General features: G+C 24.9%; 1 protein-coding gene across 2 annotated transcripts in view; it reads left to right on the top strand.

Annotated features, from left to right (window-relative positions):
• Positions 1–25009, top strand: part of LOC112596476 — a 38913-nt gene that overhangs the window by 7754 nt on the left and 6150 nt on the right. For both annotated transcript variants that reach the window (XM_025342176.1, XM_025342175.1), the window contains exon 8: positions 18873–19133. In XM_025342176.1, the coding sequence (XP_025197961.1) occupies positions 18873–19133 (261 nt within the window). The remainder of the gene's footprint in view (positions 1–18872; positions 19134–25009) is intronic.

The following is a 25009-nucleotide window of genomic DNA, read 5'->3' as shown; positions in this document are numbered from 1 at the left end:
GAAAAACATGTTAATAACATATTTTTATCAACCCATCAAGTCGTGCACTCTTAAATGATTTTTAAGGTATCATGAGAAAACTATGTATGTTCAAGGTCTATTCTTCAGATCTCTATTATAATTGGTCACGCATCATTTGTGATGTAGTTTTTCTATTATGTTTTTTGGACAACCTTCTTGTTATATAAATTTTAATATACACCTTCATAACATATTTTGATTTAATTCTACATCTTCGCTTGCTACTACGTTTCAAAAATTTAAAGTAAGAAAATGATCTTTCTGATTTTTTTATCGACATTTATGTTTATACTTCAGTAGTAATATAGGTTCGTAAAAAATCATTGTTTTGTTATTTAAATCATACTGCCATCTTTATCTAGGTAATAACTGCAAATAATTTTGATAGGTAAATTAGCTGAGAAAACTGGTTGAAATAATTTAATCAATATAAATTCAAAAAAATTGTGTTTATCATAATGTATATTGTATATTCAAGTACCCATAATATATTATATACAATTTAATATTTATGTACGAAATGGTTCTTTTATGGTTTAAACACCTCCCCACCGCTTATACTCTACTGAGTGTGTTTATGATTTACGAAATAATGCATGGAGTTAAAATAAAACACTTAGGTATACCATATATGTATTTTAATTATTTACTAAAATTTAATAATTATTATTACAACCAAATTATCAATAAATACTGTTTTTACGAATTTAGGAGGTATAGAAATAAGAACCTAATTGACAGGATGTCCTCCAAACGCGATTGATACTATCTGTATTTTTACCACAGGAAGTGCGCATTGTGACTACCCGTATACTATATATACTATTATACAATCATATTACAGACAGATGGGCTATAGACTAGTGGCTAGTGGTTATTAGTTTTCAGAAAAATAATATTTTTATGTAATTTTCACTTAATTTAAGTTTTTTTTAAATTTTTCTAGAAGAAACTATTTTATAATCAATACAAATAATATTATCAACTATCTAGTTACAACTGCGACTAGCTAAGTAACTACATATTGTATTATTTTATTGGAATTCATTATGATGAAAAGTAATATAATAAATACCACTGTATAAGCATGTAGGGATTCTAAAATGCTATGTATTCAAATATTTCTTATTTTTTCATAATTTCACTTTCATCAAAAGTATTCGACGTTATATCCAAGTTGAGAAATATTTATTGAATGGAAGTAGGTATAGTATATACATTTAAAGTATTAAAACGTTTTAACTCAATAAGTTTAAAACTAAAACTATAACACATGAATTACTTCATAAATATAAAACATTGTTAATTAAATTAAAATCACTATAAAATAAATATAACAGCATTACATAATTACTCTTATCAGGTGTTATTATTTTATTTGTGGTCTAAAATTCTAAATTTATTATATTGAAATTTTAAATAGTTTCCTTTATATTTACGCTAACTTACCTACAAAAATACGAAATAGATAGTAGCTAACTTTATATTTTCCTTCTGTATATCAATTATAATTAATGTACTCAGTTCGCAAAGAGAATGTGCAGCGAACTTTTTGCATAGGGGTGGTAATTCGGATGATTGTAGCGTAACTATATTATCTCGACGAACAGAGAATAGTTAACACTATTTGACCGTCAATGAGTATTTTTAACAATAGCAGAGCAATGAACGTATGTAGGCGTTATGTAGAATAGTACAAATATAGGTATATAATTTGTGGTTACTTAATATATGTGTATACACTATACAGTATGATTCTTTTAGCAGTTAACACTTAAATTCACTATTATTATCAACGTTTTAAATTATTTTTTAGGTATACAATTTTAATATAATAAAGCAAACATTTGAGAAAAAAATTATATCATTTTACTTTTTTGAATGATTGAGCATACATTTTTAATTTCATCATATTTCTAAGCGGATTATATTCTAAGAATTTTAATATACATAAAAATTTAGTTTTAAACGAGTTAGGTTAGGTTAATTTTAGTTAAGTTATATCCTCGTTATAATTTAAAAGTATTTAAAGTTTGATGAGTGGGTTACCCCTTTGCTTCATAACATAGTGAATTGAAAATGTATAACTATAATTAACTAATAGATTTAAATTAAATTTAATACTTATACACAGAAATCATCAAAAAAATATTCTGTTTCAGAATATAATGAAATATAAAATTTAAAAAATGTTTATTTTTAAAAGAATCATCTTGTATGTTTGTTTATATGGATATCCTTTATTAATTTCGTCAGGCGACGACAAATTTTACTAGACGCCACATTCCCTTGATTAACCCGGATATCACGTACTTAAAACCGTATAAATTATTTATTTCGGTAAATGACCTCATCAAACGCCTAAGCACGTTTTTTAGATGTAAATTTTTTCATCATTTTGTTATTTAAGTACATAATATAACAGTAATTTGTGATTAAAGGCAATAGTATTTTATTTACAATAAATAGGAATATAGCTTTTAAGCTTTAAATCAAAATCATCTTTTTGTAATTTTTTTTTTTTAGGCAACCTAGTATCTTCATTTAAGATTCATACTTTAATAAGAAAATAGTAAAATTGATAGTAAAATTTCGAATTATGTAATTTTAATATTTTATAATTTAATCAATATGTACAATGAACATATCTACATCTCTTTTATAAATCAACGACGTTGTGAAAACTAGTTGCTATTGTTTTCCTTGTGTAATAATGTAGTACATTTTATTAGTTGTTACTTGTTACTATGATAGCATTATAAGAGTATACCGTTATAAATTATAATACCTAGTACAATACAATTTAAATAATAATTATAGGAATTTATTTATATTTTTGAAATTTCTGCTTAGTTAATAAATTACAACAATATATTTATTAAAATTATATTATAATTTGAAGGGTTTTTTATTTACATATAAATAAAATTAAACGAATTATTTTCAATTGTATATTGTTATTATATTTTGGTAGTATTTAAATTAATTAGTTAATAATTTTGTTTCATAAATGTCTAAAGTATATTATACTCATCCTATGTTTTCGTTATTATAAAAGTTTTAAATGATAGAAAAAAATTATGATTTTAGTTGAAAACTATTTTTATAAATTTAATTACGTAATGTATTTATTTTTCAATTTTCAACAATCAATCTCACCACCACTGAAAAATAATTTTTTTTTTTATACAAATATTTTATTATATTTTTTTAGTTTGTGGTGTAGTGCATTTTACATGTTGGTTTTTGTGGTTTTAATCAATAAACATATTTAAATATACAAACAGAATTGCATAGTCTGTGTTTGGTTCATTGTTTTTTTTCATGCTTATTTCTATTATCTTTCTCTTTTGTTTAAACTTTTCTATTGTGCAATAAACGATTATTATTTATCGTTAGTACTGTTACGCATTGTTATGACACTTATATTTTCGCATACTTGATGCCATAAGATTTTTAATAACGTTAACAATGTTATTACAGTTTCACCAACACCTCCACACTAATGTAAGGCATTGACTTAGTACAATTCGCACTATGTGTTTGTACATTTATATATTTAGGATTATTTTCTGGTTGTTTAATATGCTATTGCAAAAAGAACGATAGGATCTATATCTACATAAAAATCATTCTCTGTCCGCACGCAATAAACAAACACCTTCATGATCCATGGTAATAGTATCCACGATTCGTGACTCATGCATTCGAAGTATGAACACCCTCTTTCTCTTTAACAATGACGTCACTTTTCCGTTCATATGGCCCCTGGGTAATTTGCTGTTACCGAGTGTCCCCACTGAACAAATAGATCGTTTGATCAATGAAAATACGTTGAAATAAAACTATTGAATCTAGGGTTATTTTGTTTGAATATTTTAACTCTAATGTTATAATAATTCACGTAAGACTTATCGTCGAGGGATATATGTTGTATAAAAGTGTTAAATTTTTAATTTTAAAGTAATGCCATCCAAAATTGTTCTACATTTATTCTTTTTGTATACATGTAGAAAAGAGAGAAAGATAGAGATAGTTAAAACCATATGAATTAAAATTTATTTCACATTATACAATTTTGTTTGTTCTGTATCACGAAATTAAATGAATAGAATTTAGAATGTTAATAAGTATTAAATAGGTATATATTATGAGTCCCCAGTCGTATAGTGAGATCATCCTCGCAATATATTATCGTTATACACAGTTAAATGGATATGTAATTCATCAATGATAAAGTATCAGTTTTTAAAATATAAAATACATTAAAAATAATAATTATAACTCATTAATTAATATTCTTTCGGGTATTTAATTTTTTTTTTTAATTCCAGTAAATATTTACTCCTTTATTTGTGACTTATTTTTCATATTATTTTGTATTTATGTTGTGTTTATGGCACGTTATCAAATATCTCATCTTGGTTTATGCAATGATTCTATCTTTATGGTCGTTTTTTCTCTTCAAAAACTATAGTTGAATGGAATTTCTCCCTCAATCGACCAAGTCTATATTTACCTCGTCACTTTTATACCATATGTTGTGATGTAGACAGTAGTTATACAGTTATACAACATGCTAAGTCCTAACGTGTGTACGTACATATTTAAAAGTAAAAATGAAACTGTAGAAGAGTCAAGAGACTCCAGTTCGATTGTTCTATTTTAGTCCTGTCTGCGTCTACCTAATGACATTTTAAATTGTAAATGTTTTATTTACTCCAAGAGATTTAATGAATTTAATTTTACTACTTTCTAATTTTTGCGGTGGTTAAAAAAATTATTCGTAATCAATTAAGTTTATTTTGTTAATACACATAACGACTTTATTAGTTAAAAAATGATTATAAATTCTTCTGTAGAATTAAGATTAATAACGTACATGAAATGTATGCATGTTAGTAAATGTATGAAATATTTTGATACTCTAGTACTCTACTCTTATAATAGTAGGTATATTGATAATTTATGTTTGAAAAGACCTTTAGTGGTGCTCAACAAATAATACCTATTCTTAACTTTAAATTTAACAATAGCTAATAGGTTAATCCACTCTAATATTAAAAATAACAAATTAAATGGATTATTCTTAGCATGCAATTTGGAATGACATGGATATGACGGACATAATATACTTTTTGGGTGTATAACATTTTTTAAATTACTTGTGATGTTTTTTATTTGTTAACCAAAAAGTTTAAAAGTTGAATATAATGTTCCTCATAAAGTTGTTTTTAAAAATTTTTAATCCTATACGAATAAGACTTGACATTTTGTACTATTACGATTATTATTAATTTCTATATGTACAATGAAGTTTTTTAATGTAGTATAATTTTATACCATGTATGTGCTAAAAAAATTTACGTCATTTTACTAGCTGTGCATTCTTGATTATCGTTATTGAAATATTATGGTAATTATAATATGCCATATTTTCGACCAAAAAAATCAAACTTCTGTACTACTTAGCAATAGAAAAATAAATTGTAATATCAATATTATAAATAATAAAATATCCTTAAAAATAGTTGCTGACAATATGTTCTTTTTAGAATCACTTTTCGCACACAATTATTTATCATTAAATTCATATTTATTTCATAATTTACTGCGACTTACTCAATTACGAGATACACTAGGAAGTTACTTTAAAGCTGCAGAGCTACTTTTATGGTTATTATTACTAAAGCAACCAATAATTATTTTAAAATCATAAAATTTATAAATATATTTCTTGTTTGCTCAGAATCTATGATAAATGAAATATTTAAATTTTTGCAATAATGGAAGATACCCATATATTTTATATTATTATAATAACAATATATATCAGCTAATACATTTATATTATATGTACGAGTATAAATATCTGTTTAGTTTCTTTATACCAGTATAATACCTTTTTTAATTACCTAACTATATATAATTGTTTATTTTTTATGTTATCAAATTAAAAATTAATTGAATCCAATAATTAAAATTTATAATTAGCGAAAGTAGTTTACATACAAATATAGTTCTATTGTACAATAGTATATTAACATATTTTTAATTATTTTATTAAAATTTCTTGTTTCAAATGTTTATTTACATTTGCATATTATTTAGATTACATTGTGTTATAATATGAACATCAATTTTAAACTTAATATTTCAAACTATTTTCCCGAAGTTTCTTGGTATTTTGTATAGGTGTACGTGAATATAAATTTATATATTTTAAAATAATTGCCTATAGAAAACAATTTATGTTTAAATTGTACTCGTAATATACATTATTATATGTATAAAAATATATTCCAGGTTCTAAACGAAGCGATCTACGGTTGATTTTATAATGACTTATTTTTTGATGATTACCTTTTAAAACAATAAAAATATTTCAATCTTCACTGTTGAGAATAGTTTTTGGTAGGAAATTAGAAATTGGAGATCAAAAATATTCTTAGTATTTTTCAAGATAATCAGGAGAATAAAGTTAGGTATAGTAAAACCAAAATATTTACGCAGTTTTTTTTTATGAAAAAGATTTTGTTATTTTATTGTCATTTGAAAATGAATAACTTAAAGAATTCAAGTTTTCATCAAGTTATTATGTTAGCATTTAATCGAAATAATAAATTGGCTTTTTGCTAGGTATTTATTTATTTTGACATTTAACATTTTCAAATTTGTTTAGATTTTACATTATTATTCTTTTTTGTGTAAAATCCTGAAAATTTAATTCAAGATTTCTAATAAAATACTATACTAGAATTAAAATAAATAGTCTAAAGCTATATAAGTTATTGACGGTGATTAAAGTTTAAATGTTGACGACATTATAGATTCAAACACATAATAACAATTTTATATTAAACTTTAATATATATCTTATATTATCGGTCAAATTACAATAATACGAGTATTTATCAAGAAATAAATTATTAGATGCATAATTAATTTTAATATACTTTTATGTGGCTTAACTTATGAGTTATAGAAAATAATGCACTACAAAAAACTGGCTTTACTTTTAGGTAGTTGAATTATCTAGGTTTTATGTTAGTCACTCAAATAAGATTAGATTATTTATGTATTGTTATTTTCTTATATGTGTACCGTTATTATAGCGGCCAATACTCTGTAGTTGACGTAACGGATTCTATCGCGGTTTTTTACACACGGGTATATTTCAATTGCATAAAAGTTTGCTCATTTAATTTTATTCAACAGTCGTAACAATAAAATATTTATCATAATAACAACTGACGTGATATATCAACAAGATCATGTCAACCGATCCACTCATTTCCACGCGTTGAACACTAGTTGCCATGTGTCGCCATTAGGCTGTATAGTGGATGCAGTGGATATTGTTGTCTGTAGTGCCATGAAACATAACACCGACCTGAATACGATAGAGAAACCTTATATATTTAATATTACGGAAGGTATCTGTGGTTATAATTTGTTTAAAGTCAGGAAGGGAACCTTATTGTTAAATTATCAAATCACCCCCTGACACAAAACAAGTAATAGCTTGTATTAAATCAAAGTATAAAGGGTTTTACAAACAAAATTTGTGTATACTATACAAAAGCGTAACTATATATTTTATCATATATATATATATACACCTACACGTAAATAGCATACATAGTTTCTTATCTATAATAATTTTTTGGTCTTTTTATAAGATATTTTTCTGACATTATTTAACCAACCATATCTATATTGGGTTATTAATTATTAATTACATTTTTCTTTATTTTACTTATTGAATTATTTCAGTAAATTGGGTAACTTTTAGCATAATTTTCTTTTCTTTTCTTTTTTTTTTTTTGATTTTTAAGTTAAATAATAATTATAAATTTTAATATTTCATTTAAAACATGAATATTATTAAATAAACCACATAAAAAATAAAGTATAATTATTTTTTGTATGCTGTACTAAAAAGTTGTTTTCAAAGTTTTTTTTTTACTTTCAATTAGTTTTATTTCTTATCTTTATTAATATAAAAACCCTGTAACCCAACATTTTTGTTTAAAAAAAAATAATATATTTTTAATGGTTTCTTGCCCCCTTTTTTATTTTTACGATTGTTGTGTCCGTATTTATCAATTGGAACATCTTAAAGAAAACCAATATTATTATTTAAACGAGGTAGGATATATTATAAAGATAAATATAAAGATCCTTTTGAATATAATATATTATATAATTAATTTATAGTTAAATATAAATTTTATGTCTTTTTTTGTTGTTGTTAAATTCCATTTTAATCAATTCAAATTTATTTTAAATCATATAAATGCTAATAAAAAATGAAAAGAAGTATTTTTTAAATTATATTTATAGTGGCATTCATAGGTCTCATGTTAAGATGACAGTTACAATCATATTATTGGTCAACCATATTTTATAATTAATAAAATTATAGCCTATTGCTCACTATATTTAAGTTAATAATATTATGGATTTATTTTTCAATATTAATAGACACTAACTATAATAATGCTCGTATTAAAAAAAAAAAACAATTTCTACTTACACTTCACACGATTATTAATTTTTTTAACATAACTGTATGCTGTAGCTTGTATGCATTAATTGTGTTGTATATATATATATTATTTTTCATAGATACATAAAAAAGCGTACCATAAAATATTTTAAATATTTTAAAAAAGGTTGTTGAGCGAAATTCCTTTATAGTAGAGTCTTCAGCAGTCTACACTTGATAGCAAAAAACTTTCTAAGAGCACTTAATAGTAGTTTAATATTTTAAATTAGTTAAATATTAACTATAAAATTTCATTATTTTTGTCTCTAAATAATTTGCTTTTAAAGTTTGTATTAAGTTATGTTCTAAGTTGTATACCACGTATTTATGTACTTACAAATATTTTGTAAATTTGAAAAATTAAATTGAATCTTAGTATTATATATTTGAATATTATTATAAATTATGAATGTTAATATGCTCTGAACAATTCGTTTTTTATTTTCCATGTCAATGATTTTGATTATAATTTTAGAAAGGTAATTACTAATGTTAGAGATTGTTAGTCATCGTATTTTATTAATTTTTATTATTAGTTGTTTTACAACAATATAAAAGGATATATTATGATAAATAACTTTTTTAAATTAATTGCTTTATTTAAGTAAATTAATACCATAAAAATCTATTTATGTTGCACCTAATCGTTATTGTTTTGATTATATGTGCCATATTTGGTTTAGTAAAAATCTATTTTAGTCATATGACATAACGTTGTTACTATTTCATTTTTTATACATGGTTTGAACAAAGGGTTAGTAAAGCTGTTAAATAATATTTTATTTATTTTAAATTTTACACTTGTCCAATAATAGTTATATCCCCCTGAAAACTATACATGTCCATTATTTATGAACCATTTTATAAATGTATTGATCCCTATTTTCTGAGTATAAAGGGCTACAGACACGTGTCTTTTATATTTTCCCTTCGATGTACAACATTAATGTAATATATTTTTATGTTTTATATTATATTACTATTAATCCAATTAAAATAAAAGTTAAACTTATTTACTAACATTTTGAATTTTTGTTTAAAGGTGCAGTTTCCAAATTTCGTAATTTATATAATGTATAATTTTAATAAATAAAAAGTTTTAAATTGTGAAACGTAGTAGTGTCAATTTTGACATTTTTTATGCATTTTTGGCATGTTTATTGTACTATTTGCGTGTTAAATAGTTCATCTAAAAATAAAAAATAAACTTATTAACTATAAATTATAACTATTAAAATATTTAATTAAAATCTAAAATGTATGTCCGTTGTCGGGTTTTCGTGACTTAATATAGTCATATTCTATAGTTAAATGGTGATTAACTTGTATGCTATATTAGATACTTGTATATGTGTATCTTACAAATCCCATTATTGACTTGATGACGTTACATTTTATTTTAAGATTGTTTTTTATATTGTAAATTTCATGGGTTTGTGCCATTTTATAATAAATATATGTAGAAATATTGGAAGTAGAGAATTCAATTTCTTCGATTCCACAAATAATCCTTTAACTTCTAAGTATCGAAATATCTTTTATAACTTCTGTATTCAACATTTGTAATAATAAAACTAAAAAGTATTTATAAAACTGTTATGAATCTTTAAATCAATACCACTTCTCTTGAAATTAAATTTGATTACTGTCGACACTTTTATGTTTAAAATTAACAACAACATTAAAATATATAGGTTGTACTTCTATAAATTAAGAAAAAACTTGATTAATTTTAAAAAAATGTTAAGATATACAATAAAACCAAATTTTAACAGGTACTTAAATTGTAATATTCTTCGAAAAATTATACTACATAATTATAAATTTCAAAAAAGTATTAAATTCAAAGCGTATAACGAAATAGTAAAAGTTCTGTAACATTTATCTTAGTTTTCATTTTTATATTTGTAATTAAATTGAGAACTGACATTAGAATGCAAATACTTTTGAGTTATATTCACATAAACATAATTTTTTAATGTTGTTAGTATTTTAATAGATGGGTTTATATATTGCAAAATATAAAAACATAATTTGACCTAAAAATGTTAATTTAAAAATAATTTTATAGTTGTCTATTGAGTTTTAGTTGTAATTTACATTAGTGATTTCAGTGATTATGGAAATTCAATAATTTTAAAATGAATCCTTGTTGTTTGTTTACCAAATAATCCAAATAATCACCAGTTATTCAAAAATAATCCCAACACCACCCTATTCAAATTTTTTAGTTGTCTTAATTCCTACTTACAAATGACTTGGAGTTTTTTAAATTTAATATAATTTTGTAAATTTATATAATATATGGTTAGTTAAATTTTTGCTAGTAAACGCGAATTTTAATAGTCGAATATTTAGAGTTGGAAGTCTCTAACCGTACCCCACGAAGATAGCTGATAAAAGGTTATCCCCACATAACATAGGATGAACATTTAAAATCGTGAAATTTTTCGACAGTTTTCTCTTTCAATCAATATAGTATGTATTGGTTATTGATCGCTACCTGATATTTACTGTAAAAAGTTATATGTTTTCCCAGGTGTATAATTATTATAATGACGCTCATTCGCCCGGGGAAAGCACGTTGTTGGATTCGCGGTGAACACGCGCGGCATTTCCGGTTAAAAAAAAATCTAATAACTGACCAGCCAATGCCTTATTGCCCGGCAGTTGGCCTGTTGGCGTATTGATTTTCGTAATATTATGTTACGTGTATTATGTTTTGGAGAAGTACGCGGGGGACGTTTCTCGCGACCAAACCGTCGACAGTTTAAAAAATGATAGACACGAAAACTCGACGAATTCGAACCACACCTCCACCCGCACTCGAGTCGACAATATCATGATCGTCACACGCGTAAACAATGTAATATAATATACTATTATTATTATTATTATCATTTATGGTCTGATATATTGAATATTGATGTATGTAAACAGCACGTCCTATCGGGGGGGAAGGGGTAGAGGCGCCGCTTCGATCGACACTCGAGTACTCGACAGACACAATACGTCGCCCGGTGATGAGATATCTGTGGTGGGATTGGCGGGTTGACGAAGCGAACCGATAAAAGTTGTTTACAACAATTATTATTATTATAGTCGTCGTCCAAGAAAGACAGCGCCGTCTGGTAATAGGATGACTCACGGGCGGGTCTCGTAATTCGTATACAAATCGAGCGGAGACGATTTTTTTTTCGCCACAAAATACGATCGACGGCGCGGCGTTCAAGGTTGCTGTGGAGTGCGCGATATAATGACTAAACAGAAAAGAAAAACGATTATTATACAGATAGAAGAAAAAATCTAAAAAGCGAAACGATAAGTCACAGTGCCGCGAAACAGACGTATCTTGTACGCGGTTATTACCGTTGCCGACACCACGATGGGCACGGCGATGACGAATGTCGCACGATAAATATTTTTATCGCAATAAAATCATGGTTTATGTTCCATTAAAAAAAAAAAAAAAAAAAAAACCAAAGTGTCTTGAATCGTGATTGTTGTCTTGGCGGGGTGGCTGACGGAAATGCTCAGTTCGCCGTCATCTGTATCTCGATGTTTTCTGGATTTGCAGCCACCCGACATCCAGCAGCCGGGCGTCAGCTGTTGGCCCCTCGGCCCTCGCAAATGCTCCTTCGTCGGCCGTTCTCGAACGGGCGGACGATGGGGCGACGACGATGGCGTTATTACCGTGCCGCGGGCAGCACTGGCCCGGCGCTGGCGGCGGCGAAGTGCCGGCAACGGTCTGGCCGTCACGACCGCGACGTCGGCTGCTCACCGCAGCTGCATACTGCAGTTGGTCACCAAACGCTATTCGCGCTAGTCGGCAAAAAGCGTGCACGTATTTTATCAATTGTTCATATACAAATTTATTTTGTTTTCTACACATTCGACGTACAGTAAAAATCCTTGGTTTACATAGATTGCGATCGGTGTTTGGATTTTCAGTGCGTGTTTATCGTCCGGGAGTGTGCTATTTGTTCTTACGTTAGAGCAGTGTTAATTCGCGTTACTCGTACTTCAATAATATTCTCGTTTTGCATCAAGGTGGGATCTCGATAAGTTTTCCATATAATAACGTAATGTTGTAATTATTATTTATTATTATTATTATTATTATTATTATTATTATTATTATACTATCATCATTTTTGTCACTATTGCATTAATCCTGAATAATATTCATGAATCCACAATAGTGTAGCTGTAATCGTCAAAATACCCAAATTCTAAAAATAAATTATGCATAATATTTATTAGTCATATTATGCATTTGAGTTTAATACGTATTTGTTGTGTTTTATTTTTGTTTTCTTAACGATATCTATAATGTTTTTCGGTGGCTTGTATTCAAGTATTTAGCGTACGGTTCAATTTTTTCTCGGAAATGCGTAATATTTGTGTTGGACCACGTCATTACGAGATCTCTGAATGTTCACGAAATCGTTAACGAATATTACAGGTGTTATGTATTAAAATAATCTAGTTTTTATTAATGAAAAAAAGAAACACATAAATATGTATATTGTATACAATGTATTTATATGAAAGAACTACCAATGACACAACTCAGAATAAACCTAATGTGTCAGTAGCGTTTTTTTTCTCCATCTGCAGAACAATGGTTCGTTCCCGGTGTGTAACGACTTCTAATAATGGTGAAAGGATTACGAAGTCTTAATATCCACCATCCGTGTACATAATATTATATGAAAGCAGTCAAATACTATCTAGTTCGTCTTACAATGCATCTTAATTTTATGGGTTTTTGACTTCCGTGCGCTTATGTATTGGCTTTAATAATAATAAGAAATGATGTACGTAATTAGTAATCCAGTAGCATGCTGTTATTTTGCTCATTCGATTATTCATACAGTTATTTATAGTCACAATTTATGATATTCAGACACCACAAAAAAATAACAATAAATAGTAATAGCTCATTATATAAAATGTTCAACTATCATTTCAACATTTTGTACTATAGATAACTGTAATCAACTTATATATCTTAATAATTTAACTGTTCTACTTTCAACTTATGTATATAAGCAGAAGTATAATTTTTTTTACATTGTAAAAGTAGCTATAAGATTAAACTATGCATGGACGAATTCTATTAAGCAATATACTATGTACCAAATAAATTAATACTTTTAGTGACATGTTAAAACTTAATTAAAAAATTGGTTGTTTCCTTTTTTATAGAAAAACATTTTTCAAAATATATTTATTATTTTTCTAAATTTTATAATATTCGATAACAACTTATGATATTTAAAATTTAAATTGAATTATTATTAATTATCCTAATACATGAACAGTGCATTAATTAGAATATCTTTTAAGTTTTTAAAAGTTTCACCATGCCTATAATATATTATGTTTTAAATATAAATTCTTAAAACTGTTTACTGTGAGTTGTGACTATATTATAAATGTCTCCAATTTTTATGTATTTATGATCTATAATTTATTTTATTTTTCGTACAATAAATTTAATTTTTATTAGTTGTTTCATTTGTTCATAAGTAATGTTGAAAAAATAAGTTTCTCATAAATGAAGATATATATTAAAATAAAGTGTCAATATGATTATAATTTATAATTATTGTGATTTAAAATTTCTCATTTTCTCTCGCATAATTACAACATTTTTGACATAATTTATTTTTAATAAATATTTTCTTTTTAAGTATTTCACAAAATAAATATAACTAAAATTTATAGGTACGTAGTTATACCTAACTAATTTTACGTGAACATAATACAAGTCAATTTTTTAAATGTTAATAGGTACACGGTGTATTATATTTTAAAACAACATTAAATATTAATTATGATAGTAACATTCCTGTGTTTCTATACAAATAAGTATACAATATGTACGTAGATCATAGTTAATAAGGTACTTACAACTATTATTTTTAATTAAGAGCGCTGCTTAATTATTATTCGTATATATGGTTTTGAGTTTCTAGTCACTTAAACGACTATCTGTTTCATATTCTTCGGGTTGTTTAACAATAATAATTATATTATTATTATAATCGTTTATTTTATGCAATGAAAATATTAATAATACTTTATGATAATTAGTTGAGCAAAATGTAGAGCTCTCAAATCCTTTAGTAGGGTTTTTTTAATTTTCGTAATTTACAGTTTTAGAAGTTCAAATATAATAAAAAAATTCTAATCTCTACATACATTTAAAATAAAAATGTATATGGAGGCATGTCTTACAAATTTAATTTTTCTTTTAATATTACTTGTTGTCTTTTTGGATAAAACAAAATTGAAAATATCCCGAAAACTTCCACAGCTTATATTATAGTTACTAATACTTTTACTATCTAATAGTAACTAACAAAATAATAATTTTATGTATAATATTGTATGTATACTGTATAAAAAAATAATGTAATTATTGGACTTTGCTGTTCAAGTTGGTCAATAAAAAAATAAATATATAATCAATCTTATTGATTTAAGTTAATCAAAAAAACGTATTAATTGCATATCATGTAAATTATACATTTATTTTAGAAATATATTAAAATTATATTTTGTTATGATTTAATAAAAAACAAATACTTATATTAAACAATAAAAAGTTGTGTTATAAAATATTTGGTTATTCAAATATTCTAATAGAAATTACCTTTTTAAATATATTAAATGTAAAAAATATTTTAAAAATGTTGAAGCATTTTGCCTTTATCTTCAAGTATAATTAGTTAAAAACCTTATATTGTCATAAATATATTTCAGTTTATTGGTTTTAATTTGATTTTCAAATCTTATATTAATTGTATTTGTTCAACTGAATCTAAATAACTATCCTAACATAGAAACATTAACAGAAATTGATCATATGATACTTTCGTTTAAACTTTTAATTTTCAACCTATCATTATTTTCCGTCGATCCAGACAGACGTCTACAGGGCGTAGCCCACTACGAGTATAACGACGACTAGTTCGTACGACTACAGGATCAATATTCCTGAGCAAACGCCCTGTGTCTGTCTGCTGCCAAATCGCAACAAGCTGGAACACCGTTTGCCGGTATTCCAGTCTCATGTGTTATTTTAAATTACCACTAAACACAATTCTGCCTCTAAATAATATAATTATAGTAATTTATATATTCATTGAAAATGTAATTTAAAGTTGCACATGCGTTTTTTTATTAAAATTTGAAAATATACAATTATTATTTTTTTTTTATTAGTATTTGAAGTTAAATTGTTGACAGAATTCGTCAAAATCACAAAAGTTTACAAATTATTTCGTATTTAAAAATGCATATATTTTTAATTTTAAAAGCTAAGTTTTAAAATAAATACTAGTAATTTGTTCATAAGTATTTTAAGTTTAAAGTTTAAATACAAAATTGAATATTTGAATAAAAAATAACAAATATATTTATTTTTTTGTAGTTAATTAAAAAATAATATTATTTTCTAGTTTCTCTGCATAGTGAAATTCTCAAAATATTTAGTCTGATTTTAAGCTGTTTATACAATGAATCTATTGACAACATCCTAATGGTACGTAGTAATGACTTCTAATTTCTAAGCTATAAGCAAGGTTATGGATTAATCACAGTATTCTATTAATATTATATTATATATATATATATTTTAATATTAGTTACAGTTAAACCTACTGTATTACGAATAGAAAAATATGGTGGGAAATAAATTACATTTAGTAATATACCTAAACATATGATAAAAATCTTTAAAAAATATAGAGGCTGATAAACCGTGTTTCGCTTAGAATAGTTTTTCGTATGTGATAATATATATATCTTTAAATTCAAGTTTAACTTATCGGTTACAATGACTTACTTTTTAGGTACGATTGACTATACAGCAAAGTGATAATTTTTTTTCAACTAATTTATGGTGCTCGCAAAAAAAAATTTCGGTTACTACAATTAAGTTAACAATTTACCAATACTTATGAGTTACTTTATTTTAAAAGGAAAGTTTTTATTGCTGTTAATACAAAAATAAAAATATCTCATGTAACGGATATCATAAAAAAAATTCCAAAAAACTATAAAATATAATTTATTGCCTTTCATAACCTAGCCGTATGAAAACCCAATTTTAACAGAATATTCATGCATAATCTTATTTAGTATTACTTTTTAGCTTTTATGAAAGTTAAATATTAATATATACATTAAAATTTAGATATAGTAGTATAATATATCTTTAAATTATATATAATGCATTATACTGTATATTATGTCTACTTGTAGTTAATTTAAAGGTTATTAAATGTTTTTCATTATCGTATATTGTTATTAGTTAATACCTATTAACTAATAACAATATACGAACACGAAACATTTCAACGTTTATCGAAATAATATAAATAACACTATAAACTCTAATCAGACCCCAGCAGTGTCAGATAAATTAGTATCTATAGAAGTGCATTAAACATAATATAAATTATAGTTATTAAAGCTTGCGTATTATTACAAATGTATGGAGCTCTTGTAAATTATAAGCTTATGAGAAAAAAACGTATGTGTTAATTAAGAGGTAATAAGTTTATATTTCTGTAGTTCAGCACTTTAATTGATGTTTTAATATTAAATAGTAGAATGAAGCTTGAGAAATTTCCCTAGAGAAACTGAACGCTATACAGTTTTATTCGACAGTAAGCAGTAGCCCATAAAGTATCTCCACCCTCTTTTAAAATACCGTATATTGGAAACTCGCCTATCGTTGACCAACAAAAATAAGATAAAATATTAATAATATATACGGAAGTTTGTTTAGCACACCCTTTTGACTTTTATGTATTTATTTTATTTTGCTACTATATGCATTATTATGTGATCCGAAATGTACCTTAAAACAATATAAATAGTATAATATTTATAGATATATTAGCTTACACTTTACTTAAAATAATAAATATTGTTAAATTATATTATGTACCTGCTTCTAATTGTACTATTGATTTATGTGATATGTATTTACTACCTACTGGCTACTGTTAATAGTTATCTAGTCTTTAGGAATTATATATACCTATTAATATACTTACTATACGTAATACATTTATAAATTTAATCAATGATATGGGTGACTCGGTTAGGGAAATATAAAAAATTAGAATTGCATTTATTTTAAAATATTACGGCAAGAGTTCTATTTATAAAATAATTTTGTTTTTTTTTTTATATTTTTTTTTATTTTGTCATAAAAAAATGTAGGTATATATCTGCATCTTAATAGTTTTAAAATGTATGATAATTAATGATTTTTTATTGAATTTAAATAAAACACTAATTAATTTATGAATACCAACTTTTCATATTTTCTAAAACTGTTTTACCGACATTAGTGGTTTACTCTTCTGCAGAAATCGTCCAACATAGCTCTACCTAAACGTTTTGTGTATTTAAGTGCAACTAATTAGAAAATAAACGTCTAAATGTAAACTTAAATTAAAATTAGAATAATAAGTATTAATTATCAAAAAAATAAGAACATATAATTTCTTGACATTAATTTCGATAAATTATGTTTTTAATAACGCTAATGTTCATTAAAGTGTTAAGCATAATAAAACACGACTAATTATACATATATATTAAATATACCATGGATGCATGTAGACTAATTGATGCATTGTCGAAATTGCTTTTGGTCTACTTATTCATTGAAATATTATTACCTATTTAAAAGTTATTTTACTATAGTTAACATAAATTACTTTTGTTTTTCAATAAAATTACATAATTTTTGAACAATATTTTTAATTTCTAAATACCTAACAAAATATCCTTAATTGTTATTTAAATAACTGTTAACTAATAATAATAATAATAATAATAAGTAATTGATTTTGCTTAATAATTCTTTTGACAAAGTGCTATAAGCTTGATTTTTTAAGACAAATTATATTCTGCCTAAAGTTTAACGAGGACACTAAATTATGATTAGACAATTATACCTATGAATTCTTTATTTTATTTTATTTGTGTAATACTTGTATATTATTTAAAAAAAGATTAAAAACAATAAAAACGTTAGTTCCTTACCTATTGATAGATCATATAAGGTTTAATGATTATTTAAAATTATTTATACCTAGTAGCTTGTGGTTTTCTAGAAAGCTTTTTAAAAAAATAATGAATATTTTAATTATGTTGGATAAACAAAATTTCACCTACCATTCCAATTTATTTTATTTGACCATTGATATGTTTTGTACTAGAATTATTGAAATTTCATAAATGATAATCGATTTTTTTCTTATTACAGGTAACGTATCCGAAGTTTGCAATAAGCTTGTTTTCAAATCTAAAGCACAAGGATCTAAGGATAATATTTCAGTGATAACGGTATTTCTACAGGATCCCAAGCAGTTAGTAGCCAAAAGAAGGGCTATAATAATGGAAACAGCAATGGAACCGAGAAACGCAACTGAAACCCTCACGTCATATGGTCAAGATACTGGTGATTTTGGTCCCGAGACTGATGTAGATACGCCCGACGAGCCAATCGGTTTGATCAAACCTAAAGGTATGTTGATAAAATTAAAAGTTTTTAATCACTTGTTAATTTTGTTATTGTATGCGCCGATTGCAAATTAAAAAAAATTGCCCTATATACATTTGCTATTAGTAAAATACTAATCAAACTACAGACCAATTAAAAATTTGTACTGCTATCTCCAAGTAATAAAAAATTATAGTAATATAAATGTAGTTGCTCTATTCAAGTTTAAAATTATATATATGTACACAAGAAAAATAATTTTACTAAATGCAAAAAAAAAATTTTAATTGTGTCATTTAACTATATACCTCATTATAATATAGGTGCTTATAAGGTTTTAATTGTTTTATTTTTCAAATTAGGTCACTTTATACGTTATAATTCAAAAATCTGCTGTAGTAATTTATATATTTACTATTTACTAAGTTATGGATATTAATAAGTTAATGGTATTACTATAGGTACTAACTTTAATTTCTTTTTACTAGTAAGCTAGATGATAAAGTATTTTTATCTATTATTCATTTTTTTATATGTTGTTTTAAAAATGAGTTGATTTTTTTTTTTATCTAGTTATCTTGATTGTGATATAACTTTATTAAACTAGACAAAATGAGTACACCTTTAACCAACTTCAAAAAAAGTAGGTATTATATTAAATATTATATAGCGCCTTTTTACCTTTTGTTACACCTATATGTAAATTTTCGTTTGGGTATTGTACAAATAAATCTAATGCACACAAAAAAAAAAAAAAACTTAAAAAAATAGACTAATAAGTTATAACCATGAATAAAACAAACGTTATTTATTTAATTTGTCCTTCAAGTATAAGTACGTGACAAAACGTTGTAAGTATTAATGAACGTCATGACTTGTGAATCTTTATTTTTCACAATGTGCCAATGTCCATTATACATAATAGTTACATTTTCTCATAATCATCAAATTTTTTAATTTGTGTTATTACCTCTAATATGACAATAATACTAATATCTACGAAATACATTATTCCCACGTAAAGTGACAATGGTTAATATAAGTGTTTATGTAATGAAGTATAATATTCGTCCTTATTTCAAGTACTTAGTTATTGAGATTCTCAATTTATGAAAAATATTTAATATTTTAACAAAACTTTGTTTACGAACATTGCATAATTACTTATTTGATTTCATGTAAATTCAAAAGCGTTGCTCAAGATAAAAACTGAGTAAATCACAACATCACCTAGGCATGTAATAATATGCAATTTTATATTATATAATATTTGGCTGAAGTAATTCGAAACTCTGGAAGAAACTATTAAAAAAAGTTTAAGAAAATCAAAAATTTTATTGTAAAATCTTTACATATTTATCACCTTTAACATTTTTTTTTAGAAAACATTAAAATGAATTATGTGTTGTGTGTATAAGTATGTATAATATATGTGTAACGGTAAAGTACGAATATAGGTAAACCCCTAAATTATGATTCTCTCAATAAATTTCCGGATTCCACAATTTTTTAACGATTTATCTTGATTAATTCTAGGCCGTAATAAATAATTTTGTTATACCCTGAATAATTAATTGTAATTCAAACTTTTACAAATAAGCAATGATAAATCTTAGTATAAATTATCCATTATGATTAGATTGGTTAGAATTTAGAATATAATAGTTAACAAGTATGGCAAAAAAAAACAAAATATCCAAATGAATTACAAAAAAGTGACATTTTAGTGTTTAAAAATTGTTCTTATTTTATTAATATATTTACTCTATAAATGCACTTCAAATAACAATACAATATAAATAGATGTTGCTAATGATATTATCAATAATATTTATTATATTTTTTTTAATATACTTTAAATAAAATAATTAATAAATTTAAATTAAATATGCATAATATAGAACAATTTACAAATTCTAACTTCACTATCATTCAATTTTACATTGTCGGAATATTTTTTTGTATTTAAGACTAACCATAGTTTATACTTTATAGTATATGGCCATTTCTCATTTGTGAAACTCGAAGCTATAATAATCTTTTGTAGTTTAACTGAATTATATTAGAATTTATCAAGATCTGTCGGTAAAAAGCATAGGTTTATTATAGTTTTACATCTAGTATGATTATGTTAACTGTTTTAAAATTATTACGTTTTAAGAATAGAGCTTTGAAAATATTTAGTTATGGTAAATAACTGTCATGTTGAGTATGTAAGTAAGAATTTCCACTAAATTCCTCTGCATCATAGAACACATTTTTCTTGAGTTAATGATGACGACCAGTAGTCCCCATTGTAGTAAACAGTAGTTGTATGCGTTGATGCCAGACTTTAATAATATTCTCTCCTCGATGGTCAGTGTTTTCCGAACTCCGCTCCGGTTAAAATTCGTTTCGGTCTCATTGTTATCCTTAATGCTATCCCCCCTTAGATTGCCCCCCATTTTCCCTGTCCGGGTCGTTGAACCACCTACTCTAGTCGCGTTCATAATGATTTCACGGTCTGCACAAATACTGATTCAATCGTATACGTATGTACAGTAATATTTATATTTTGTGTTGCGTATGAGGATATAATTTTTTTTTTCGCTTATGTACTTTGTTAATGTGTAATATGTATTTAAAATCAACCCTCATCTCTTTGCCTCATTCAACATACTCCCCCTAACAAAAGAATCCCGGCGCCGGCAGGGCAATGTTATCGTTGGTGTAATGAGTGAAAAATTGCATTTCCCCTTTTGCCCGCGTGGCGATTAAGGACCGACCAGCTAACGGTTGACATCTATAGTAGCGGATTATAATATCTTTTTTATTCTCCCTTTTTAACACGTACATTACGTAAAAATATTTTGTTTTCAAAGGGAGGAAGTATGTAAGTAACTACTTTACTGTTCAGTGCTACTAGTTTTTTTTTTTTTTTTTAAAGAAGTCGAGTAGATACTAAATATTAAATAAGTAAATATAAAACTAATAACTAAATAATATATTTGATATACATTGAATCATCATAATTCTACTAAAAATCAGTGGCATTTAAGGAAGATTTATAAGATGACATTTGCCCCTGCTTAATTTTAAAAGCAACACAATACGTCGGTTATTGGTAAAAAATCATGACTAATTTTCTATATAATAATACTTATACATATTTATATATAGATATATATATTTGTATTGAGTTTGTGCTAGAAAATTATTTTTACAATAATATTAAGTATTTATAATGTTTTAATTTGAATATACAGAAGTGTATATTAGTTTGTATTTTTTTCGGTTATATGGGCTCGTCAAAACTTTTGCTCTTACCCCCCCCCCCTCTATTAAAAATTGAAATGACACTATTTTTGACTGAGATAACAAAATAATAGATAATAATAGATTATACCTATGTAAATAAAGAAATGGCACTATTATTTTTTGAAATAAAATATAGTATTACCATGTATTATGATAAATTAATATTATAGTATTATTACCACTGTCTATAATAGATGTATATCAATGTAAGCTGTAATTTTTAGTAATATGTTTCGTAATTAAAGAATATATTTTTTAGTTTCATAATACTGTACCTAGTATTCTTTCAAAACAAACGTCATCGAATTCCTGAAATGGACAAATTATTATTAAAATATCATTTTATTTATTTATTTATAATAACAATCTGTATTCAGTTTACATAGAATAAAATTGATATAATGTTAGTAATTATTAAATGTCATGCTAGCGCGTGGTAGGAGGAATTATCCATATGTAAGTAAAAAAAAATTCAGCTATTTTAAGTATTAATGTATAAATATATTATTTTATGAAGTTAACTATGTGAGTTATATCAACATAATGATATATATTATATTATGCAGGTATTTGGTATATTTTGATAATAAGTATTTCTTAACTTATTAAATATTATTTTTAAAATATTAGGCGTTACCAACCATGAATTTTAATTTTACACAAAACCTGTTATTTGTAAATCATTTTTAAAATTTTAAATATTATTATACTTAAATAATCTTTCATGCAACTCAACTATATCATGTTGTGTGGGCTTAAACTGTAGGTAGCATAATAACAATGATCTAGTTAATAAACATTGACTTTATGAATCGAACATTTTTCAGTGGTTTATAATTTTGATTTTATAAAATAAAATATGTTAACGGTATACTTCAATAATGGTAACCACTGACACATAAAATGTGAGGGAAAACGATCTCTAATTTTATTTCTGGCCCATTCGTAGTCGTGTGTGTGGTGACTGCGTTGTTGCCCTTTACACTTACACCTTACAGTATCTGTTACTCGTTGAAAATATTTCTAGTTTTATCTTTTTGTTTTGATGTTTCAATAATTAGTCTATTCATAAATAATATAAATCGGTTTTTTTTATTGATAACCGTTGTTAACGTGCACGACAAAAATTAAAATAGTTTATTATAATAATTACTCAAATATATTTTATATATTTAAATATATTTATTAGCAGATAGTCAGGTACATTATCACTATATATTTATAATTATATTTTTTGTTCTACATTTATTTTAAAGTAAATGTGATTTAACCAAAACATTATTAAAGTAATATAAATTAAATATCATACCTTTGCATTCAATGTAATGACAAATAGGTTTAAACGAATTGGTCTAACGAACGGCGCGTTCACAGATATTTAATTATTATTATCACAAATGTGTCATTTAAAAATATTTGCTTTCACTATACCTTGCAAATATGTTTTATTAATAATAAATTAAATTCTTTTAAATAATATTGTACCTATTCATTTTTTTAATTTAACACAATTGAAACATTCTTATTGATTGTAATAATTATCGTAGTGTATTAAAGATATTGCTATGAGCTAACACATTATGCAATAATCCAAATATGACAAAATAGAGTTAACAATTTTATTGTTTATGACATAGGTACAACCATTAATTATTATTTATGGTCTACTGACTTTGTTATTATACTATTATACTGAAAAACTAATTTGTTGTAATATTTTTTCTACTAGCCAATTTGTCGACTCTATTTTTCATTTACAAAGTGAGGAGAGTAATTGACATCTGCAGGTTTTAAGTTAAAATGTAATATTACTTAATACATTTTTTTTTTAAATATAACATTTTAAGAAAACCCCTAGCAACGTGGTTAGTTTATTTCAAGTACCTTATTTGTTCACAAGTTGTCACAAATGACAAAAATTGTGCTTTAAAAATACACCTATTTTTAAATATCAAATAGTTCGTTTTCGAGTATCATTAAAATAAAACACAGATACCTAATAAATATTTTAATATTACTTTTAATATACATATATCTATTTATATATATTTGTGTAAAAAGTGATCCATTTAAGTATCTATAGACTCATTATCTTAAAAATAATTTTTTTTATTAGATAAACATTTTGCAAGATACTATTCCTTTCGCTCATTAAAAATTTTGAGTGTATCAAAAAATAATTTCGGAATATGAAATTAAAAGTGTATGTTATCTTCAAAAAAGTAAAATTTTAACTACAACTAAAGATAAAAAATTCTTAAAATATAAATATTTTTCAAAAAGTTAGAAGTTTTTGAACTAATGAGTATCACAAATTAATACACTTATATTTTTACTCCAAAATTCCAACTAATTGTTGATTATTAGGTACCTATATTAAATTGTTTAGCTGAGCGACAAGTTCCTAACACACTAAAATATTATAATTATTTAACTAGTTACTGATAATAATATTAATATAGTTGCCTTAAGTATAACATTTTTATTTCTTGTTTGGTTTTGTGAAAATATATCATTTTATTTTGATTTTGTACTATATTACAACTTAACATATATATTAAGCATTTTAATGCCATGTACCTACCTATTTTAAATTAAAATTC

The sequence above is a fragment of the Melanaphis sacchari genome, unplaced genomic scaffold, assembly GCF_002803265.2.
Source record: "Melanaphis sacchari strain LSU unplaced genomic scaffold, SCAv2.0 Contig31_pilon_pilon, whole genome shotgun sequence".
In the NCBI taxonomy this organism is placed as follows: domain Eukaryota; kingdom Metazoa; phylum Arthropoda; class Insecta; order Hemiptera; family Aphididae; genus Melanaphis; species Melanaphis sacchari.
This window is presented reverse-complemented; position numbering and strand designations above follow the sequence as displayed.